At 49.0% G+C, this 23970-nt stretch overlaps 1 protein-coding gene across 1 annotated transcript in view; it reads left to right on the top strand.

Moving 5' to 3' along the window:
- Pla2g4e (phospholipase A2 group IVE) overlaps positions 1-23970 on the top strand; it is a 74194-nt gene that overhangs the window by 46151 nt on the left and 4073 nt on the right. Inside the window, 16 exon segments of the mRNA XM_028854401.2 lie at positions 90-226; positions 1972-2103; positions 3032-3072; positions 4596-4638; positions 5496-5559; positions 6930-7090; positions 7197-7283; positions 7681-7718; positions 10130-10245; positions 10248-10264; positions 11350-11486; positions 15322-15544; positions 19557-19671; positions 20146-20283; positions 22531-22638; positions 23144-23347. Of these exon segments, the coding sequence (XP_028710234.1) occupies positions 90-226; positions 1972-2103; positions 3032-3072; positions 4596-4638; positions 5496-5559; positions 6930-7090; positions 7197-7283; positions 7681-7718; positions 10130-10245; positions 10248-10264; positions 11350-11486; positions 15322-15544; positions 19557-19671; positions 20146-20283; positions 22531-22638; positions 23144-23347 (1761 nt within the window).

Below are 23970 nucleotides of genomic sequence, written 5' to 3'. Positions count from 1 at the left end.
CCTGCTCTAGGAGAGATTTGTCTGAGGTTCTTTTGACTTCCGTCTCCATCTCCTCTCCTTTCTCTTCTAACACTGTTGTCCTTGGACAGTGAGTCAGACAGACTGTTTTGTTACCCTCTGGCTGCCGACTGCCTCTCGGGAGAAGCTGAGGACCAGAACCATCTCCAACTGCCGACACCCAGAGTGGGATGAAAGCTTCACCTTTCAGGTCCAGACTCAAGTAAAGGTGAGCCGCAGAGGACCACACCTGTGTGTCCTGCCCACGTGTCTGCTCCTCTCTCTGCCACCTGTCTCTCCCCGACCCTGGGTCCCTCCTAAGGCTGTTTGTCTTCCTACATGTCCTACCAACCTGTCTTCCCACTCACCCACTACTTCCCTCTTCCTATGTGTGTTCCTCTCTGAGTCTGCTAATCCTTTTACCTTCTGACTTCCCCGTCCTCATAATTGTTGTTGGTCCTATCTCTTGTTCAGAAAAAAAAAAAAAATGTGTTTTCAGTACCTTCCAGAGCATTCTCTCTGCAGGAGAATATACAGTAGGGAAAGTCATTCTATTGACCAGGTCCAACCTGATCTAATTTCAGCCAGAGGGTTTCCTCTTAAATCTGTTCTTAATTGCTTTAGTACTTTTCTCTTATTTCTATTTCCTCGGGTGTGCGCTCTTTCACTCATTAAGCCATTATTTCATGATGTTGTTTTTCTTCAGATATATGGTGGGTGGGTCTAAGTCATAGTCACATTTCTTATAGAATTCTCCTTGACCATCTTGAGTTGAGGCAGCCTTGAGACAAAATTAGCCCGGTGATGAAGGCATCTATCCTGAGACAGTGGAGGCTTGACACTCCAGATAACTATAGTTCTAATCCATGAACTATAATATAATATAATATAATCCTATATAATCCTATATATATAATCCTATATAATAGGATATATAATATATAATATAATATAATGTAATATATAATATAATCCTATTTTCAAGAGGGTTGTGATCATTATGGTTCTTAAAAAAATTCCTTTTCACAAGTTGTGGTGGATCACATCTATCATCTCAACACTCAGGAGGTTGAGACAGGAGGATTTCAAGTTTGAAGTCAGCCTGAGCAGCACAGTGAGACCTTATCTCAATAACATAAAGTACGATTCCTTTTCTATTGTGTACATGAGTTTGGTGAGGGAGGAAGATTTCCATGTGGATGTAGTGTGCCATCTTGAAATTAGTGCTTAATTTTTTGTTTTGCAGTTACTGGGTTGCTCTGGTACATATGTAAGTTTCTAGAAATTACAAGACCAACAGATCCTATATAGCTGAAGATGCCCAGAACCACACTTATATCCACTAGATAGAAATCTAGGAGGCGAACCTTGCCTTGAGTCACAGCTCCCGGGATCAGAGGTTAAGAGCCTTAGAAACTAGCCCATACCACCTGAGGCCATTGAGTACAGACCCCTTGCCACTTGGAGAGCTGCTTTGGGATTGTGCATGAGATCTTATTAGGGGCTGCTGGATTAAAGAATAGAATTCACACAACTCACCCCAATCCCCCCAGTCACTGGTATCACAATAGCCTGTGCTGCATGCTTCCCTTGGAGTACCAAATCTTAATTTCCAGGGCTGCCTTTTCTAGCTATCTGCAGCTCCCAGGTGTTCCCTGTCTTGTAGGACCTTGCTTTGCTCTTCATCCTTCCCCAGATGAAATGAAAACCCTCTCTACTTTCCCCAGGCTTTTCAAGCTTTTCAAAGGACCAAAGTCTCCTGAAACCAGAGCAGAGGGGTGGCAGTCTCTAGAGAGCTGGAGAGCAGGGGAAAGATGCTTCCTCCCTACAAACATCTCTGGCGTCCAAGCAGAAGAGTCTGTGCCCCGATTCTGCAGACCTCTTTCTCTGCTAGGACTGAGGTCCTGTCCCCTGTCCTGGGAGTGGGTCACTGCAGCCATGGTAACCAGGTTTCCACTCTTCCCCCTCCTCTAGAATGTACTAGAACTGAGCGTCTGTGATGAAGACACGATGACATCCAACGACCATCTCTTGACAGTTCTCTATGACCTCTCCAAGCTCTGCCTTCGGAATAAAACCCACGTGAAATTTCCACTCAACCCAGAGGTGGGTGCAGATCACAGACCCTGAGCCTCTAACTTCGTGAGGAATAGCCACTTACTACCTTGCTACCCTTGCACAGGCTCTTCTCTGAGCACATACACAAGCTGGGAAAAGGATATGCTTCTAGTTCAAATCCTAGCACTCCCTTGCATGGAAACGTCTTAACTCCCCTCATTTCCCACTCTTCATCCGTGCAATAGTGGCAATAGCCCTCCAAGCAGGACTGCTGTGAGGCTTCAATGAGAAAGAGCAATGAAGACACCTAGCAGTGAGTGTTGGCGATACTAAATAGAAATGTGGGCTCCATTTCCGTTTTCTTACCTCCAAGTCCTGTTTCTGGAACACCCTCGAGGTAGAGAGGGCAAGTCAGAGAAGTTCAGAACTGCACAGAACCAAGGTATTCTAGATTCAACCATCCAACAAATACCTGGGTGCTTGGGGGTGAGGTTCGGTTCTGGGCTTTGGGCATACATCAGAGGGCAAGCATCTCTACCTTTGCTCTGTGTATTCGGTTGGGGAAACTGAGGCCCAGTGAAGCCGTGGTTCACCCCCAGTTACGCAAAAGGTATGGAAGCAGAGGTAAGGGAACAGGCCTGCCTTGACAAAGCGGGGCTCTCTAAAGGCACCAGCTCAGAGCTCCCTTGCCCAAGCCCTGAGCCCCATGAGAGAGAAGACAGGCAAGCAGCGGAGAGCCGTGAGCTGAAACAGAAAACCAACACTCTGGGACAGAAGAACGCATGTTCAGGGCCAGGTGTCACATCCACACCTGAGTCCCCCGCATTACCAGCTCTTCCTGGTGGAGAGGTCAGGAAGAGCTGGGAGCAGCCATTCCTTCTCTGTGGGCCCATGGGCAGGGCATGCGGGTCTGCAGGGGTTGGAGAGAGAGGTATGCGGACATGGCCGGCAGTCTCCTTCCCCTCTCTCTCCTCAGGGCATGGAAGAACTGGAAGTCGAGTTCCTGCTCTCAGAGAAGTAAGTAGTAAGTAGCATCAGCCCCGTGCGTCAGCGAAGATCCTTGATTCAGAGCTGTGTCTGCCTCTGTGCTGCCACTCCCCCCACCCCGTCCCAGCCTCACGGCTCCCTCTGTGCTGCCACTCCCCCACCCCGTCCCAGCCTCTCGGCTGCCTCTGTGCTGACCCACCCCCCGCCCGTCCCAGCCTCTCGGCTGCCTCTGTGCTGACCCACCCCCCCTCCCAGCCTCACGGCTGCCTCTGTGCTGCCCCCCCACCCCCACGTCCCAGCCTCTCGGCTGCCTCTGTGCTGCCCCACCCCCCCCCCCCCAGCCTCACTGCTCCCTCTGTGCTGCACCCCCACCCCCCTCCCCCATCCCAGCCTCACTGCTGGCACGTGTGCTGGTTTTCTCCATGTGTGCCGGGTCTCTTGGGAGCTTGTAAAGGGTGTAGGTGCCCAGGCCCTAACACTATTCTAGTTCCACTGACGCCAGTATTCTTTTAAAGATTTATGGAGTTGGGCATATACTCAATTGGTAGAATATTTGCCTAGCATGGACAAAGTCCTGGGTTCAATCCCTAGTACTTATAAATCAAGTATGGTAGCACACACTTGAGACCTCTCTCTCTCTCTCTCTCTCTCTCTCTCTCTCTCTCTCTCTCTCACACACACACACACACACACACACACACACACACACACACACACTTCAGTGCTTGCCTCAAGTCCACAGCATTTCCAACAGGAGCTTCCTAGAGAATTCCTACCACCATGGTATGGGGTCAGGATAAGGGTTCTCCTCTTTGACCCAGAACTGTCAGAACAAACATAACCCTGGCCAGAACAGAAGAGGTGGGCGACAAACCCAAATCTGGAGGTTGGAGAAATGGCTTGATGGTTTAGAACACTTGTTGCTCTTCCAGGGGATCTGGATTCAATTCCTAGCATCCACATGGTGGCTCACAACCACCTGTGACTCCACTTCCAGAGGACCTGATGCCCCCTCTGACCTCTCCAGGCACTGCATGCATACGATATTCATACTTAGGTACATCCTGCATACATGCAAAAAACCCATACACATAAAATAACAAAATAATTTAAATTTAAAAGCCAACCCTATTTGCAAAATGTATACATTAATTAAAGCACAGAAGCTTTGTTGGTACGAAGCGTATTTGTGTCTGTTCTAGGTGAAGGGCTGCAGTCTTACTGACCTCTAACCCGTGCATCTATTTTTCCCTGGACATTCTGTTTTAAATGTACATCACTTTCCTCCTCGACAACCTACAGCTCTAGATCTAAATTGGAACAGGTCACAGAGGCTGGCTTATGCTCTGATCCCCCTGCCTCTGCATCTCGGGTGTCATTTATGGATAGATGCTACCAAGTCTGCTTCAAACCTAGTTTTTCAAGCAGATATTTCTCATGATAACTGAAAAGGATCTGCTATTTTATGACTGATATGATTTACAGCTTTTGTCGCCTTCATAAGAAACCAGCCAAGAATATTGTTACTGACAGAGAGCTCTCTTATTTTTCAGTCTCTCTTCACCAGAGATGCTCATCACCAATGGCGTGCTTGTGGTAATTATCCTTCTGGGCTCTGGTCACTCCAGAGGCCGCATGTGGCGGCTGCTCTCAGCAGAGAGGGTATTGGGCGCAACTTGGAGCCTTGTCCTTATGCTGAGCCCAGGGAGAATTAGACTAAAAGGTTAACTAAATAAGGTGCACCCAGGGGTGGGGCTACACTCTGGATCAAGGCAAGAAGAATGAGGGTATCACCCTTGCCCAGCACCCTACATCCCCAAAAGATCACCCCTTTCCTAGACTTAGTCACTTAAAACTCCAATACCTCTGCAAGCATGATTTCATTACTAAAATTATTTCTTAGGCCAGGTATGACGGCACATGCTTTTACCAGCTATCGGGAGGCAGAGACAGGCGGATCTCTATGAGTTTGAAACCAGCCTGGTCTACATAGTGAGACCCTGCCTCAGAAAAAAAAACAACAAAAACAAAAACAAACAAACAAACAAAAAACTGTTTTAACTGAATATACCCAATGTCCCAAGAAACCTCCTCTCTCTTAAAAGGCAGTGTTTGGAATGTGTGGCAAAGGCCTTTACCCAGCCTCTGCTTCTTGGAGGTTATTTCATTACAAGTTCTTATTTTCAAGGCTGAACACTGCTTTAGGTCAGCCCCAATGCTCTTGTAAGCGTGAGTCCCAGTAAACCGTGATGTGTGCCCTGGCGTTGTCTCCCACCTCTTGGAGTGAGGCACTGTGCCTTGATTGGGTTCAGAAAACCCAGCATGCTCAGCAGAAGCCCTAGTTTAACCAACACTGAATTCATCATCTGTGTCTTTGCCTCTTCCCTTCCAACTGGAAGAGAGGGGCGTGGCTTGTGCTTCGAGTCCCAGTGATCCTCTTTGCTTTGTCACAGTCCCGCCAAGTCTCTTGCCTGGAGGTCCACGCAGAACCCAGGAGGCCTAGGAAGAGGAAGAAAAGTGAGTTTCCCTGCTCTATCTAATGGCGGGTTTGGGCATGGGGGCGGGAGGAAGACGGCTTCCCAGCAGAGTTGAGGTCAATTTGGAGTTCAGGGAACCAGGTCAACTCAACCTAGTCTGGGCTGTCCTGGGTTGGGGAAGTAAAGTCAAAACTCTCAGAATCGTTGTGTTCTCAGACACCTAATCTCTTGCGCTGTCTCTGTGAAGAGTGTGTTCTTCCAGGGACCCAGATGGAAGTCCTCAGGTCTGCCAAGTGTCCTGGGGCCTGGGGCTCAGGGCTGCCCTGTGTACTCAGACAATGGCAGCGCCTGGGGCAGGTGGGCACCGCAGCTGCGGGGGTTCTCAAGCCAGACCTTCCCAGCAGCTCTCAATGCACAGCATTTTCCAGTTGGAAGAGTCCTAGCCACACACACCTCTGTCCACCACTCCCCACCTCTCTGATGCTGGACTTCCAGCTGTTCACAGGAGAGCGCTTGGCCCCACAGACACAGGCCCGAAGGGACTTGGAGGGGCTTCTGCTCCCATCAGACTGTCCGATGGAGGTCTGTTTTCTCTAGAGTGGGCTGGTGACTTTGACTTTGGAGGAGAGGGGCGCTCTTCTAACAAAGCAGAACCAAGAGGTCTAATCTTCACTCAACATCTTAGAGGGCTTTCTCTGGAGAGCATATCCGTCGGTATCCTCCACCAGCCTTGTTAAAATACAGATTTCAGGGCCCTGTCTGAGGCATTTTAATGAGTGCCTGCTGATTGTGAACCCCTCCTGGCACTTCAAGATAGGATTTTTTTTTTTTTAATTTATATATATATATGGTTTGTTTGTTTTGTTTTTTGAGACAGGGTTTCTCTGTGTAGCTTTGCGCCTTTCCTGGAACTCACTTGGTAGCCCAGGCTGGCCTCAAACTCACAGAGATCCACCTGCCTCTGCCTATCTGATGTGTCTGAGTGGTTTTTTTTTTCTCTGTGTGTATTTATGTACACCAAGTCCTTTGGAGCCCCTGGAACTGGAGTTTAAATAGTTGTGAGCCACTGTGTGGGTGCTGGGAACCGTACCAGGGTCTTTGAAAGAGCAATAAGTTAAGTGCTCTTTTTTTCTTTTTCTTTTTCTTTTTCTTTTTTTTGGTTTTTCGAGACAGGGTTTCTCTGTGTAGCTTTGCGCCTTTCCTGGATCTCACTCTGTAGACCAGGCTGGCCTAGAACTCACAGATCCACCTGGCTCTGCCTCCCGAGTGCTGGGATTAAAGGCGTGCGCCACCACCACCCAGCTCTTATAAGTGCTCTTAACCACTGAGCCAAGATAGGATTTTTGCTGGGCTAAATCGGAAGCAGAGACAAGAATCTTCTCACGGGTCTAACTGTATCTTCTTTCTCAGATAAAGACCTCCTGGTGATGGTGACAGACTCCTTCGAGAATACCCAGTGCGTCCCACCCTGCCTGGAGCCCTGCAGTGGGGATCCGGCCTGTTTCCACTACCCTAAATACTTCCAGCCCCAACTGCAAGCAGAGGCACCTGAGAGCTCTTGGAACTGTGGGGTAGGATGCAGCCACAGCCCGAAGGAAGGGCGGGGCAGGGAAGCTGGGCTGGAAGGGCTCACAGAGCAGCCACTCGGCCTCTCACAGAGCCCACTCATCCTTCCAGCTTTGCTGCTGTGGAACACGCAGGAGTGGCCCCGTCTGCCAGCCCCTCGATGGCCTTTCTGATGGCCAGGCAGTGACCCTGCCTGTGGTGAGCACCTGGGTCTGGGAAGGGGTCCCGGAGCTGTCTAGCTCCTGCAGGAGGGAGAAGAGCCGAGCCCAAAGACACATGGGGAAGGTTGCATGTGGGGTCTCTCAGGCAACATGGAATGGCCTTGTAGGCTCCGGTGGGAACCAGGAAACATGTGGAGCCTGAGCGAAGGGGGTGAAATGGTAGTATCCAGAAGTGGGATGTGGGAGGGGAGCATGCACGTACGTGTGGGAGCATGCGCGTACGTGTGTGAGCATGTATGTGTAGATTGTTGTGAACATGCATGTGTGCTGACTCCAGCCCGTGAGTGAGTCATGTAGTAAGTCTCCACCTCTTTGGGTGGGCTCCTTTGCTCTCAGTGGCTGTCTCTAACAGGCATTCCCCCTTTTCTCCTCAGGGGGAGAACTATGAATTGCACATGAAGTCCACGCCTTGGTAAGTACCCTTTTCTGTCCTACCCCTAACTCAGAGGAGCCGGGATGACGTGATGTCTCGCTGTAGCTTGATTTGATTTTCTTCAGTGGCTAATGAGGTTGAGCATCTATTCCGGAATGACTCGGCCATTAGTAGATCATCCTTGAGACATCTTTATCCAAATCCTTTGCCCATGTTTTGAGTGGGTTCTGTCTTGTTGTTAACTTAATGAGAGTTCTTTGTATATTCTGGATGCACGTATTTTGTTTTTACCCCTGTTCTGTGGGATCTCTTTGTATTTTCTCTGTGTATGGGGATGTTATTTTATGTTGTGTGTGAGTGTTTGTTTACACATATGAATGTATGCCATGCATAACTAGTGCCCACAGGGATCAGAAGAGGGCATTGGGGACCCCGAAACCGGAGTCACGGATGGTTGTGAACCACCATGTAGGTGCTGGGAACTGAATCCAGGTTGTAACTGCTGAACCTTCTCTTCCAGCTCCTCTTTCCATTTTCTTTCTTTTTTTAAATTTTCTTTTATTTTTCAAGACAGGGTTTCTCTGTGTAACAGCGCTGGCTGTCCTGGATCTTGCTCTGTAGACCAGGCTGGCCTCGAACTCACAGAGATCCACCTGTCCGGGCCTCCTGAGTGCTGGGATTAAAGGCATGCGCCACCACCGCCCAGCCTTCTTTGCATTTTCTTGGTGGTGTCCTTTGGAAAAACAAAAACAAAAAAACGTTTTTGGTTTTGATAAAATCTATTTTCTTTTTTGTCATTTGTATGTTTGATGCCAACTCTAAGAAATAATGCCTAATCCAAAATCATGAAAATTTGCTCCCATGTTTTCTTCTAAGATGTCTTTAGTTTTAGCTCTCATGTGTAGGTTATAATTGATTTTTGTATACTGTACATTTTACTTGGGGATAGCCAACTGCTCCAGCATCATTATTGAAAAGACTTTTCTTTTCCCTGTTAAATTTCAGCTTTGTTGAAAAATCAAGTGACTATATTTTTTATACTTTTTATTTTATGTGTATGAGTGTTTTTCTTGCACATAAGCCTGTGTGCCACATATGTGCAGTGCTAGCAGAAGCCAAAAGGGCATCCTATCCCCTGGAACTGGAGTTACAGACAGTTGTAAGATGCCATGTGGGTGCTGGGAATTGAACTCAGGACCTCTGGAAGAGCAGCCAGAGCTCTAAACCTCTGAGCCGTCTCTCCAGCCCCTTGTCTGTAATTTTTATTTATAGTTTGATTTGTTATTTTTCATTAGAAAAGTTACTTAATCTCACTGGGTCTCAGTTTTCCTCATCTGCAATTCAGGTTGTTCTTTGAACCCCATGAATTAATGCATGTGAAACACCGGTAATCTAGATGGTGAATGGGATTCTCAGCAAAAGTTCACCATTGCTACTATTATTATTCATTCCCATGACTGCCAGAAGAAGTTATTTCCTCATAGGAAGAGAGGTGCTGGGAGAGGCCAGACTGTGCCTTCAAGGACACTCAGCTTTGTTAGTAAGCTAAGAGAGGCCAGAAACTGGCCACACCACACACACACACACACACACACACACACACACACACACACACACACACACCCGAGTCTTAAGGGAACTGGGCCTCAGAGGATTCAGGAATATGGGTAATAAAAAGGAGGGTGGGTCTATGAAGGTAAAGACCCTAACCAAGGTTCAGAAGTTAAGCTCTGAGAATCCAGTGGGTCTCTTCCAGTAGGTAGCTTGAGGTGAGCTTGGACAGATCTGGCCGGGTCTTATATGCCAGGCCTGGACTTGATTTAAAAAAAAAAAAGGCAAACTTGAGGTATGACATGGTAGCTCGTGCCTCATCTGCCTTGAGAACTGTGGGCTGACACAGTGGGGTCGGTGTGAGAGGCCTTGAAGAACTGTGGGCTGACACAGTGGGGTCAGTGTAAGAGGCTTCGTCGGTTGCACAAATACCAGGAGAATGGTGATTCTGTGGGCAGGAAGAGCTCAGAAGGAGCAGGGAGCCCCACAGGAACAGAGGGCGAGTTTGTGGGGCTCAGGGGAGTCCTCAGTCTTTAGTCCTATCCAGGGGGGTTTACCAAAGGGATCTAAAGGACCCTTGTCACTCATATCCAGCTTTGGGATAGAGAAGGTGCCTAGGGAAACCTTTTGGAATTTTCCAGATCCTGCTGAGGAGGCAGGAGGTTCAGAGAGGCCCAGTAGTCGTCTTCAGACAAGTACCAGCTTATCGTGAGCCAGCTAAGATTCAGGGGCTTTGTGCCTGATGTCTTATTAGGTACTGAAGGTACTTCGGACCAGTAAGTGTTTTGCAGATGAGAATGTAAATGCCCAAGGTCGAAGAAGAAATACATGGCAGAAGTGGGCCCCAAAGCCACATCTGCCGATTGAAGGTGGTGGTTACAGGGTCCCCTTTCCCACAGCCCTAACTCGCTGGATGTGCGGCTCGGATTCAACCTGTGCCAGGAAGAGGTGGAGTTTCTGCAGAGGCGGAGGGTGGTGGTGACCAAGGCACTAAGTCAGGTGCTGCAGCTGGAGAGAGCCTGCGTGAGGATGAGGTGAGTACGAAGGGCCACTGCCTGGGCTGAGGGTCACTCTGGGTTACACCGGTCCCCCAACTCCGTGTTCTACTCTATCCTAGGGTGACTGCTCTACCACCTGGATTTCTGCGTTTGCTCCAGCTAGTGAGGGGGTAGTTCCAGGACACTGCTGCTTGTGATTCAGTTGTGTGTTCACCAGGGTAGGGGTGGGGGCTCCTGGGGCTGCACACACACACACACACACACACACACACACACACACACACACACACACACACGAGAGGGCTGGGGAGAGGGAGATGGAGAGAGAGACTAAGCTGTCTTACTGACACAGCATGGAGATGGGATTCTCACCCAGCCAGGAGACATTTTCAAGTTCCAGCACCTCAGGCACCCAGCCCAGCCTTCACCCACTTGCTCTTTCTTCCCTCATGTGCACATGTACCCATCCCCACTGGAAACGACAGCTGAAGGAAGCTGAAGAGAAGCCTCTTCCCCTGGAGGCAGCCATAGCGCCTCTGAACCTCCATCTTTAGTCCGGGGAACAGGTTAGCCCCCGAGTACCTTGCTTCTGAAGCTAACAAGAATGTAGGCTGAGACAGGACCAGGACTGGGACAGGACTTCAGCTCTAGGAAAGATCTTACGGTCCCCACTAGATGGAGATAGGAAGCCTCCCTTAAACCCATGTTACTTCCCGTATCAGAAATGTGGGTTGTTGTTGTTTTCTCTTACTCTCACAAATACTGCATAGACTGAGCATGTATCATGTGCCAGTTCAGGGACAAGTGCCCCAACATCACTGCCATGTATAGGTGTCAGTCAGTCACCATCCATGATCCACACATATTCCCCTCAGCCTCAGTTTTAACATCTATTAACAAGGAGCTGGGTTGAGTGCTCAGAACTCTTTTATTTATTTATTTGTTTGTTTGTTTGTTTGTTTTTTGAGACAGGGTTTCTCTGTGTAACAGTTCTGGCTGTCCTGGAACTCACTCTGTAGACCAGGCTGGCCTCGAACTCACAGAGATCCACCTGCCATGAGATCACTTCATGTCCTTGTCTGGGAAGGAGCCCTTTCTAGCAGTCTGTTCTGTGCCTACAGGTACCACAGATAGCCATCATGGCCACAGGAGGTGGCACAAGATCTATGGTTGCCCTGTATGGCCACCTGCTGGGACTGCAGAAGCTGAACCTTTTGGACTGTTCTACTTACATCACCGGCTTGTCAGGTGCAACCTGGTAAGGAACTGGGCGCCCTTGTTGGTGGAGCCCAGAGGAAGTAGCAAATGGGTGTGGCCTGGGATCTGGTAGAGCTCTGAACTTTCCCATCCCAAGTAAAAGTGATTCATGATGCCTGGAAAGCTCGGCCATGCCCAGCTGTGGGAGCTGGGGCATTCAGTTTAATTCCTTATACTCAGTTGCTGTATCTGGAAACTTGGGTTGACAGTAGGCTTGGCCTTTCCCAGTGTTAAACACAGAGCCGCTGTACACATTGGCCATTATTGGCTATGTCCTTGGGGCTGTGGCAGCAGCCCAGAAAAACATGGTGGCCAACGATGAGTGAACCTGGTGTTGCCGTCTGTCCTGGTGAGATGCAGCCACCCTCTTAGGGATGGGCCCAGTCCCTCAGGATGGGTGGAGCTAGCCCAATTGCTCTGACTTGCTTCCCTGCAGACGCTCAATACTATCCTTTCTCTGTATCTCTGTCCTGTCAGACCCCCTCAAGAGGCAGAAAGGAACAAGCAGAGCTTGCACAGGGCTGCCTCCTCCCACTCTGCTGCGACAGAAGGGAAGTGGGCACTGGGCCCCCGAAAAGGAAGCCAAGGAAAGTCAGCCTTAACAGTCCGGCATAGCACCAGGAGCCAAAAAAAAAAGTTTGTTTATATTTAAATCATAAGGAATAAAGGAGCTTGTAGGTCAATGAAAGTATTTCGATGAATGTCATTAATACAATTATCTTTATATGACATAGTCATAGCATAGCCTTTTTAGTATTTTTTTATAGTGGAAGTGGTTCACTAAAATCATCAAGCAGCCCTGTGACCACAGGAAGCCTCTTAGCCAGAGCTACACCTTACTCTGTGAGGGACTGAGCCCTGCTGTGGCTTTTCTCTTGATGGAGCTCCAGGTAGCTGTTATCAGAGGGACTGGATGTGAACTTGTCCTGGGAAACCCCTTGGCTCACATCTACTCATCCGATGCCTTGGCTAGATGGGCCAGAAGTTATCAGGGCTGCCCTCTGCACCACGCACAGCTGTCCATCAACATCCAGGAGGGAGTGGTCATAGGATATCCAGGGGGATATCACTGTCCGCTGATGTTCAAGCCCCTTGTGTACATGACATGGTATCTGCGTAATGAAGCCCTAACTGTCCTAACAAGTACCTTAAGTCTTCTAGCACCGAATCCAATGTAGTCGCTGTGTAAGTAGATACTTAGTTCCGTCTCAGTAACGACAGTCCATAGAGGCTCAGTAAACAGGAAGAAAGTTCTGGATAATTTCCTTCTGCAGTTGCTTGGGTTTCTAGATGAAGAAGCTGCAGGTCCACCCATAACTTCCCTCCTGTTATTTTACAGACAGAGAAGCAGAAGCGCTTGCCCTAGGTGTCAGGAGTCATAGGCCTGGGATTGGAATTCAGTCCAGGGCCCGTGTTCAATGGCAGCACTAGAGAAGCACTCAGCTATTAAAAGCACATAACTGCTCCTGCAAAGGATCCAACTTCAGTTCCCAACACCCACGTCAGGCAGCTCACAAGGACCTGGAACTCCAGTTCTAGGGGGAGCCAATGCCTCATACAATTTTTTTTAAGATGTATTTATTCATTATGTGTACAACATTCTGCCTGCTTGTATGCCTGCACTCCAGAAGAGAGTGCCAGATCTCATTATAGATGGTTGTGAGCCACCTTGTGGTTGCTGAACTCAAGACCTCTGGAACAGCAGCAGTCTGTGCTCCTAACCTCTGAGCCATCTCTCCAGCCTAGTCTCATATAATTCTTCTAAATAATAATTATTATACCTGACATGGTGGCCCAGCACTCAGGAGGCAGAGACAAGTGGACTTCCATGAATTCAAGGCCAGCCTGGTCTATATAGCAAGTTCTAAACTACCCAGGGCTACATAGTGAGACCTCCATCTCAAACAAAATAAGTAATGATAATAAAATAAAATATATTTAAAATGATAACTTGTTTCAGCAGGCCTGGCGGGGGTGGGGTGTTGTATTTGCTTGGACTGCTGTGTGGTAGGCAGAACAGAGAGAGAAGCTTCAGGCCCAGCCAGAATGTTAGGGGGAAAGGCTCACAGGTCCCCTGTACTAGGGAAAACATGGGGAACATACCTTTTAAAACAAAGATTAGCAAGCTGAGGGTGGTGGTGCCTGCCTGTTACATCAGCACTCAGAAGATATAGACAAGAAGATCAGGAGTTCAAGGCCAATCTCAGCTACATACTGAGTTAGAGGCCAGCCTGATCTACATGAGACCCTGTCAATAAATGAAAAATAATAAGTAAATAAAGCACTAAATGAGTTAGGGTAGCTTTTTGAAAGTACAAAAATAACAGAGAAAATTTCATGGAGGGCAGGATGCTATTTGTAGAAGAAATCTGACCATCTTCCATCTCCTTTGGAACCAGTCCTGAGAAGAAGAGGCTCCTGTTTGTATCATTAGGATCCTTAGGCAAATCTCCCTGCCACCAGGGAGCCCTCTGGAACAGAATAAAGAGGGGCCCTTTCCTATGTTGACATACAGAAGTTGGGTCCAGGCCGGCAGAGTCAGAGAGATTCAGAACCCAGCTAAGGGGATCCCTGACCTAGAGAGAAGGGGGTTGGCATTGCTCAGGGTCATGGCCTGGATTTTTTTTTAACTTTTTTTAAAGTTTTTTTTAAAATTGTGTGTGTGTGTGTGTGTGTGTGTATGCACATGCCCACATGGAGGACAACTTGCAGGAGTTGGTTCTTTCCTCTCACCACGTAGGTCCCAGGGATCAAACTCAGATGGTCAGGCTTGTCGGCAAGAACCTTTACCTTTAGAGCCATCTTACTGGCCCCAAACCAGGGCTTTGAACTCAGCCCAGGGCCTCTGTTCAAAGACTGCTCCCAAAGAGCTATAAAGTTAATGCACTTCAGCAGAGCCATGTCCCAGCTGGACTTCCTTGGAGCAGGCAGGAAACAGAGAGGACCTTGGGCCTATCCCTGCTGCCCACCCACCATAGTCCATAGATAGGTTAAGAAGAAAAAGAGGAAGTGGAGAATGAGAAAGGGGGAGAGAGATGAGGAGGAAGAGCAAGGAGAGGAAATAAATCATCTCAAAAATTATTTATGCACATGGGTGTTTTGTCTGCATGGTTGTCTGTGCGCCATGTGCGTGGCTGGTGCCTGCAGGGGCCGAGAGAGGCATTGGATTCCCTAGATTTGGAGTTACTGATGGTTGTAAGCTCTTGTGTAGGTACTGGAAATAGAATCTGGGTTGTCTGGAAGAGCAGCCAATGCTTTTGACCCCTGAAGCCCAGGAAGTAAATCTTTAATCAGCGTCCAAATCATGGGGATAAATATGGTACAACGGAAAGTGTCCAGGATCCTAGAGTCAGCCATTCCAGGGACCAAGCATTGTCCTCAGCCTTGTCTCACCATGGTTCTAGTGTTTCACACAATGGTAACTTTGTGACTTTTTTTTTTTTTTTATAAGAACTGTATGAGCTGGGTACATCAATCACAATCCTCACCGCTTCAGTTAAGGAAACAGAGGCAAAGAGTGCTTAAGTAGTTTGTCTAAGACCACATAGCATGTGAGTGGTAGAGCCTGGTTTTGAACCCAGGAATATGCGGGCCCAGAATCCTAATCTCAACCAACAGGGGATTCCTGATGTACAATAGGCATTCAAGAGAGGGAGCCATCAATTATGAGAAGTGATGTTTGCCCTGCCTCTCACCACAAGGCCCTTCTCATACTGTCTCCTCCAGGCCCTCTGCCAGGTCGGGGACTCCCCATGATCTTCTGTCCTGTCTGGACATGGGGTTGATCAGATCAGGGCTGGGATAGCTCTGTTAGCTGTGTGTATGTCTCTCTCCAGGACTATGGCTACCTTGTACAGTGATGCTGAGTGGTCCTCCAAAAACCTGGAGCCTGCTGTCTTTGAGGCCCGGAGACATGTCGTCAAAGACAAGATGCCCGCCCTCTACCCGGATCAGCTCTGCAAATGGCAAAAGGAACTCCGCCAGCACAACCAGGAGGGCTACAAGACCACTTTTACAGACTTCTGGGGCAAGCTGATTGAGTACAGTCTAGGAGATAATGTGAGTGTGCAGCCTCTCCAGGGTCCCACCTGCCTAGACTGATATCAAGTCACATTCTTTCTTCCTCAGAGAGTCTGAACCTCCATGGCCAAAGATGCTAGGTTAGGCTTGCAGGTACATCTCAGGCCATGGCCAAAGATGCTAGGTTAGGCTTGCAGGTACATCTCAGGCTGGAAGAATCATGGGGTGTCCAAATACATATTGGAGGAAGATGGTGAGGTCATCTTTCACATCCTTTTCAGAGGACTGAGACCCCCATGTTGGGCCAATCTGGGTGCCCCCCTGCATAGATGGAGCATAGCTTCTGAAACCATATCAGAACATCTGTGGGAGAATATTGGTTGTAGTATTAAGGCAACTCTATGTAGTTAAAAGGGAGGTTTATTTTGTGGGGTAACTTACAAGTAAAGGGATAGGTTACAGGGTCCGGGAAAGGTGTAGTGCAGTCCAGCGGTGTTCTCTGGAGAACTCTGCTCGGTCTACACCAGCGTCCAGGATCCAGGAACCAAGCTAACTGGCACATCCGGATCTCAGGTCTTAAGGGCTTCTGTCTCAGCCCTGGCTTGTAGGCGTGACAGTTACTGAAGCCTCAATGGGGGTAGTACTTCCAGATCAAAGCTGGAATAGCTACCCACTACAGGAGAATACGAGAAAGAAGCTGGGCAAAACTATAGAGCTGTCAATCATACTTCTAGTCTGACCCCACGTGGAGACAGAAAAGCCAAATAAAGCATTCACTGTGTGAGTTCTGTATGACCTAAGAAGGCTCACAGCAAGGACTTCGTGGGTCCTTTAGTCAAAGCTATGTGCTGTATTCTGTGTTCCCTGGATGAGTCTGCCTTGGCATCTCATCACTAGGCCCAAGGAGATGTGGCCCCAGCGTAGACAACCATAGATTTCAGGGAGCAGCAGCCAGGGCCGTTCAGTGTTGTTCTTGGTCACTGGAGGTCTTCAGGGTTCATGTTCATGGCCACTATAAGGAAAGAGACCTGGCAAGGTTCCTTCTCATTCTAAGAGTCAATAGCTAAGTGATGTTCGTGGCCACTATAAGGAAAGAGACCTGGCAAGGTTCCTTCTCATTCTAAGAGTCAACAGCTAAGTGATACATGTCCCCCAAAGAGCCTGCCTGTGTGGGATACAGCTGATGCCAGCTGTGTGGGATGTGGTAGATGGGAGTAGGGAGTCCCTAAGAGATGTGATCCTGTACATCAGGGTGAATTCAGCCAATACCCAGATCTGTCACAGCAGGCTTTAGAAAAGAACCACCTCTGGTTGTTGCTTGGCTCCAAAGCAAGTCTCCCACTTACTTCCATCCAGGCCACCAGATCTTGGCCCACTTCCAAAGGTGTCTTGGAGGCTCTGAATTCAAACCAGAACTTCCCAGAAGGAAGATGAACAGCATAATATCTTCCAACAGGTTCCCTCGGTTAGGTAATCAGATATTGTGGGCTGGGGAAATAGCTTAATGAATCAAATGCTTAAGTGCCCAAACTTGAAGACTGGTGTTCAGATCCCCAGAACCCACGTAAAAGCCGGACAGACATGGAATTCCCTGTCATACCAGCACTTGGGAGGCAGAGACAGCAGCCCTGGGGCAAACTGGCTACATAGAAATCGTTAAGTTCCAGATTCAGGGAGAGACCCTTAATAAACAAAGTGAGAAGCAATGGGGGGAACCATATGACATCACACACACGTACATATACACACACACTTACACGCATGTACACAAGTCCCCCCACACACATGCAAACATGCCTAAGCATACCACACATACACACACATCAAAAAGAAAATGGAATGAGACATTTGGAGCAATCAACAATAACTTGACTCATTTTTGTTGTTGTTTTAAGATAAAAGTCTCATATTATATAGCCCAGGCTAGCCTGGGACTCACACTGTAGCTCAGGCTGGCCTTGAACTTGTGGTAATTTTCCAGCTTCAGCCTTCCCAGTGCTGGGATTACCTCCCTGTGCTACCACACTGGGCCAGCTCTTACTCCTCTTTCGTTTTTTTAACTTAAAGAAGGTTATTTAGGTTTATTTTTTGTGTATGCGTGCTTTACCTCCTTGTGTGTACGTGCACCACACGAGTGCCTGGTGTCCACAGGGGTCAGAAGAGGAGCCCACAGATGTCCTCAGCGGGAGGAACAAGTGCTCCTAACGGCTGAGCCACCTCTCCAGGCCCCTCTCATTCTTTTAACTAATTACCCCCTGCACGCCAGGAGCGATGCTGGCCATGAGGATTCAGAGAGGAATAAGATGTGGCCTGCCTTTGAAAACCCCTCTCCAACCTGACCCCATGATGAAGCACGGGTCGGGGGCAGAGGTTAAGGGTGTTGGCTTCTGGATTCAGATAAAACGGATTTGGAATTCTTGGCCTGCTCTGCAGAACCAGGATATCCACTATTCCTTAGTGGGAATTCCACCAGTGAGTAATTAACATTTTTAAGTTAAAAGCTGAGCATGGTAGCACATACCATAACCAGTGAGGCAGAGGATTGCCTCGAATTCAAGGCCAGCCAGAGCTACCTATAAAGACCCCATTTCAAGCCAGGCGTGGTGGCGCACGCCTTTAATCTCAGCACTTGGGAGGCAAAGGCAGGCGGACCTCTGTGAGTTTGAGGCCAGCCTGGTCTACATGTAGAGCAAGTTCTGGGACAGCCAGGCTATTTAGAGAGACCCTGACTCAAAAATAAACAAACAAAAGGACCCCATCTCAAAAAAGAGAAAAAAAATATTTTTTGAGGCGGATTCTCATTATGTGTCCTTGACTGGCCTAGAACTCACGATATAGACCATGCTGGCTCAAATTCACCTCATGTGTTCTTGTGTTTCACCTCCATGCGTGTACCTGGTGCCCACAGAGGTCAGAAGAGGGGCTTGGATTCACCTGCCTCTGCCCCCCACGTGATGGCATTAAAAGCATGCAACACCACAACTGGCACCAAGAAATGTTTTGAGCAATAATAATAAACAGCAACCCACATGATGAGAAGAAAACACCAAAGCGTTCTGGGCTAGAATAAGTCCGAGCGTGTTGCAGATCTGGAGTGCAGAAGAACTAGGCCAGAGGAAGAGAAGCAAGGCTAGGAAGCTGTGAGAAGGCCTCTGCTCTTGCACTCTGGCTATGGCAGGAGCCTCTTACCCTCCAGCCCCCTTAACAGTAATATCCGGCTGGGCCCTTTCCTGAGTCTGTGGCTTTGTTTCTAGAATATTCAACTCTGTAGTGCCCAGATCTCTGGGTCCAGTTGTGATAAACACCCTGTTTTGCTTCAAAGAAGGTCTAAGGGGTGTTGGGTGGCACACACGTTTGCCACGCCGCCCAGGTTCTGGAGTCAGTGCGCAGGGTAACCACGGTCCTCTAGGACCTCAGCTCTGCCCCATCTGCACTGACTGATGCCCTTTGGGACAGTGAGTGGCCCAGGCCTACCTGCAGGGCTTGCCGCGCTGGTTCCACCACACAGGACACTGAGGACTTGGGGCTTGCCCAGACTGTCGCCTGGTTTTAGGTTTCTAAGCCTCCAGTTGAGAAAGGGAGTGGGAGAGGAAAGGGAAAAAAGAGAGAGGAGAGAGAGAGAGAGAGACTTAAATTTTAAGAGAGCCCAACACACCAAGTTAATAAGACAGAAGAAATTCCTGGCGCTGCTCGGGTTCCAGTGATGAGTGGGAAGTAATGGCGATAAAAGGGGACCGTGGTGGCTTTTCTTACCGTTACCATATCCTCTAGCCCCTGAGGTGTGAGAATCCTGAGACCCCAAGAGACAGCCTTCAATTACAGAGCCAGCCCCACCCCACTTACGGCCTGTGATGCCAGACAGCCCAAGATGATGTTATATCTTCTCCAAGCGCACCTGAGAGTTGGCATCTGGAGTCACTGCCGCTTATACAGCTGCCCGGGGTGGGGTGGGGGTGGGGGGCGCCGGAGTCTGGATGTGGGTTCAGATAGCTCTCTCGTTCTTCACTGACTGCTTGCCAGCCACCTCTCCTAACCGCCGGTGTCCCTACAGAAATATGACTGCAAACTGTCAGAGCAGCGTGCTGCTTTGTGCCGGGGGCAGAACCCTCTGCCCATCTACCTCACCATCAATGTCAAGGATGATGTAAGCAACCAGGATTTCAGAGGTAACACCGGCGGCTAGTGACTGGGGCAGGGTGGGGGTGAGGGGCTTCTTGGCGGGTACAACACACACTTTGTCCATCTCCACATCAAGAAATAGTGCCCCACAGCTGAAGAACTCTCCTTCATGAACGGGGCTGATTTCCCATGTTCCTTAGCTTGCTGGGGCTTATCTGATGGGTCCGTGGGAAATGGGTGAAGGATGAAACCCTAAATTTTTGTTTTTGTTTTTAGGCTGCCCAAAAGGGGAGCCTAGAAGGTTTAGTTTTTGTCCCTGTTTTTCCAGCTTTAAGGAGCAAGCCTAACAGCTTGTAGAGCTGTTTAGTCCAGCAGCAAATGCCCCCTTGTGTCCCACACCGGAATTGCGGCTTGCAATTCCAAGCTCCCCGTGGCCCTGGAGCCAGCACTGGAGGGCTGGGGGAAGAAGGGCTGTGTTTATAGCTCCCCAACCTGAGACTGATATTGCTCCCTGTGTACAGAATGGTTCGAGTTCTCCCCCTACGAGGTGGGCATGCAGAAGTATGGGGCCTTCATCCCTACCGAACTATTTGGCTCTGAGTTCTTCATGGGGCGGCTGATGAAGAGGCTCCCTGAGCCAGAGATGTGCTACATGCTAGGTAACTCTCTAGGATACTCAGCCCCAGAGCTGGCCAGGCCGAACTTTGACAGGGCAATGACAGAGAGAATCTTGTCCCAGCGCTGATTGCCTTGGTTAGCCTTGAACTCTCGAACTTCCTGGTTCTGCCACCTCACATTAATCCAGGAGGGACTCCTGAACCTACTTCCGGTTTGTGACTGCCCTAATCTTCCTGCAGCCCTTTAGGCCCAGAGAGACATCAGTAAAGGGACCCTCCAGGACTCTCCCAGCACCCTGGTCTCCTGTGGTCTGTCTAGATCTAGAAGCAGCCTGGGTGTGGAAGGCTGTTAGAAAACCACAGTCCTGCCTTTCTCCCTGTCTGCCTCCAGGCAGCAGTGTGCCTGCGTCCAAGGAAGCCTCAGCCCCTCAGATCCCAGGCAGAGGGGGACCCCAGCAGAAGAGGCAGAGCCGCTGGGAAAGCCTAGCACAGCTCCCTGGTCTTTGCTCCCTGGTTCCTCAGAAGCCAAGTCACTGAGTACAGAGGTCCACTGTGACATCCAGTCTTTGTTCTTCGCTTCAGAGTCTCATCTGGGGGGAAAAAAAAAAAAAAAAAGAAAGATCTGTCTTTATGGCTTCAAGAACAGCTATTCGCCAATTGGTGGTGGCGCACACCTTTAATCCCAGCACTGGGGAGGCAGAGGCAGGCAGATCTCTGTGAGTTCAAGGCCAACCTGGTCTACAGAGCAAGCTCCAGGAGAGGCACCAAAACTACACAGAGAAACCCTGTCTCTAAAAAACCAAAAAAAGAAAAAAGAAAAAGAAAAGAAAAGAAAAAGAAAAACAGCCTTTTAAACTTCTTTTATTTAAATAGGATGTCTATATTCCACTTACCCCAAAGCAACCCATTCCAGAAAGTCTAACTCGAGTCCCATTTCTTTTATGAAGTCTACACAGAAGCCCATCACTGTTGTAATTTTTTTTATTCTTATTATTCTTTACTCTTTTGGGGAGCCCACCACCCAGCTCCCAAATAAATCACATGAAGGCTTACTCTTTCTTATAAATGCCTGGCCTTAGCTTGGCTTGTTCTTGCCAGGTTTTCTTAACTTTAAATTATCCCGTCTACCTTCTGCCTCTGGGCTTTTTCCTTTTCTTACTTCTGTATAACTTAACTTTCACTCTTACTCTGTGACTGGCTGTGTGGCTGTGTGGCTGGGTGGCTGGCCCCTAGAGTCCTCCTGTCTCCCTGTCTCCCCGTCTCCCCCCCTCTCCTGCCCTCGCCCTCACCCTCCCACTCTTAGATCTCTCCTTCCATTTATTCTCTCTCCCTGCCAGCCCCGCCTATCCTTTCTCCTGCCTCACTATTGGCCGCTCAGCTCTTTGTTAGATCATCAGGTGTTTTACACAGGCACAGTATCACAGCTCACAGAGTTAAACAAATGCAGCAGAAGCGAATGCAACACATCTTTGCACCATTAAACAAATGTTCCACAGCATAAACAAATGTAACATCCACAACATACAGCACACAGTTCTTTCTCTCCCATGAGCCCCTGGTCTAGAGCCCATGTGGTTCTGAAACCTGTAGTTCAACTTGAACCCTGGTTCCTCACTTGTTAGCTGTGTGAAGTTGCCTAAACTGCCTAATTCCTCTGGATCTGTTTTCTCAGGTCCATGTGAGAAATTTAAATAGAGAATATAATGTTAGTATTGGCTTGTTATGATAGCCCAGGTAGGCCCAACGTTTACGATATAGCCTAGACTAGTTTCAAATTCTTGTCAGTCCTTTGCCTCAGCCTTCCTACTGGGATTATAGATGTGAACCACCACATCTGGTTTTATTAATATTAATATTTTTCATAGTATCATTACATAATTTTTTATAACCTTATAGTATTATTATATAAATTTTCCATTAAAAAATAAGAGCTAGCTTTGTGTGTATCAAGGCTTACTGCATGCCAAACACTGTCTTAAGTGCTTTCTCAGTGTGAGCTGATGCAAAGCTTGGAACTGGGTTTGAACTCAAAGCCTGCCCTTGCTGGCTGTCAGCCCCCTGCTGTGGCTGTCTTGAGCACCCTCCTGCTCCCTGCACTGAGGGAAGGGAGAAAAAGACTGGCCCCATCAGACATTGCCTGGAACTGCTCAGTGGGAGACAGAAATCCAAGTCACACCCACAAGCAGTCTGGCCTGGAGTAGGCATCGAGGCTAAGGCTGGACCAGTGGGATCTGGGTGTGGGGGCAGGGAGCCTGGGGAGAGTTGCTCATGGCTTCTCTGCTTCTCTAGGTTTGTGGAGTAGCATCTTCTCCCTGAACCTGCTTGATGCCTGGAATTTGTCCCACACCTCCGAGGAGTTTTTCTACAGGTGGACAAGGGAGAAACTGCATGACATCGGTGGGTGACAGCCTGGTTCCCCTCTTGGGTAGTGGATCTATTGTGTATGGATCATGAACTAAGGACTGGTTGCCTGTCGCTGTTTCTACATCATCCCCGGGATCCAGACAAGGGAAGGCAGTTGGGCTATAGCATTTTCCTTCACTGGTGGCAGTGGGGGGGGGGGGCAGGGTGGCTATAGGTGGTACTTATGCCGGGGCCCAGAAGGATACCTCCAACATTCGGAGAGCTGATGGTCCTAGGGATCTGTGAGCACAGAGAAAAAAACAAACTTCTGGGCTCACCATCCTCCCTGGAGCCTTCCTTCCTGGGTATCCTCTCTCCCTCTCCATGTCCTCCCCACCCTTGTCTCATACCTCTGTCCTGAGTCCTCTTGGGTTCAGAACCAGGGCTTGGACAAAGAAGGCTTGAACTGCACTTAAAGTGGTTCACTCTCATGGGTCAAGCAGTCAGGCGCTACCCCAACTTCTGTAACCTGCCCTCCATCCACCCCTTCCCCCCGCAGAAGATGATCCACTCCTGCCTGAAATCCCCAAATGTGACGCTAACCCCTTGGAGACCACAGTCGTGATCCCAGCATCGTGGCTGTCCAACACCTTCCGAGAAATCCTCACGCACAGGCCCCAGGTGTCTGAGTTCCACAACTTCCTGTACGGGATGCAGCTGCACACTGACTACTTGCAGAACAAACAGTTCTCTAGGTGGAAAGGTACGCCCACTTGGGTGCTTCTCCGGGGCTGGCTCTGTTGGGAGGAAGAAGAAATCGGTATTGAAGTCGCCATAGAGAAAGATGGTCTCCTCCGGTCACGTTAAAGGGTCGAGCTGGCTTGTGGGGAAGGCGGGGCTCGTCCACTTAAGGCTGAGGGCTTGAATGCATCCGGCTCTGCCAGCAGGGGGCAATGCAGGCATTAGTTAACTGACTAACCGCATTATGGGAGCAACAGTCGCAGCTGCAGAAGAAGTTGGCCCCGATGTACAAATGGAGAGATGTGAGCTCTTCTGGCAATCTTTTGGGAACACCTTTCACTGTGAGTGGTGCCCCCATTGTAGCTGAGCAAGTACAGCCTAGCTCAGCCTCACAGCCCCAGGCCTTAAACCACACTCTCATAGCTTTGATTCTGTATGCCTCTCCTTGCTAAGGCTTTAGGGACAAGGTCTAGCGTGCCTCCTCTCCTACCACAGGGATTAATCTTTGATGTTTTATTTGGCCACAGCCTGCAAAGTCCTTCGGTCTGAACTATTATTCTTGTCCTTGCTGTCTGGAGCCAAATGGACTCTGAGTCCATGGGTATCCCTAGTTGATAGGATGTTAAGCCCCTGCTTCTCCACAAG

The sequence above is a fragment of the Peromyscus leucopus genome, chromosome 4 (assembly GCF_004664715.2).
Source record: "Peromyscus leucopus breed LL Stock chromosome 4, UCI_PerLeu_2.1, whole genome shotgun sequence".
In the NCBI taxonomy this organism is placed as follows: Eukaryota; Metazoa; Chordata; class Mammalia; order Rodentia; family Cricetidae; genus Peromyscus; species Peromyscus leucopus.
This window is presented reverse-complemented; position numbering and strand designations above follow the sequence as displayed.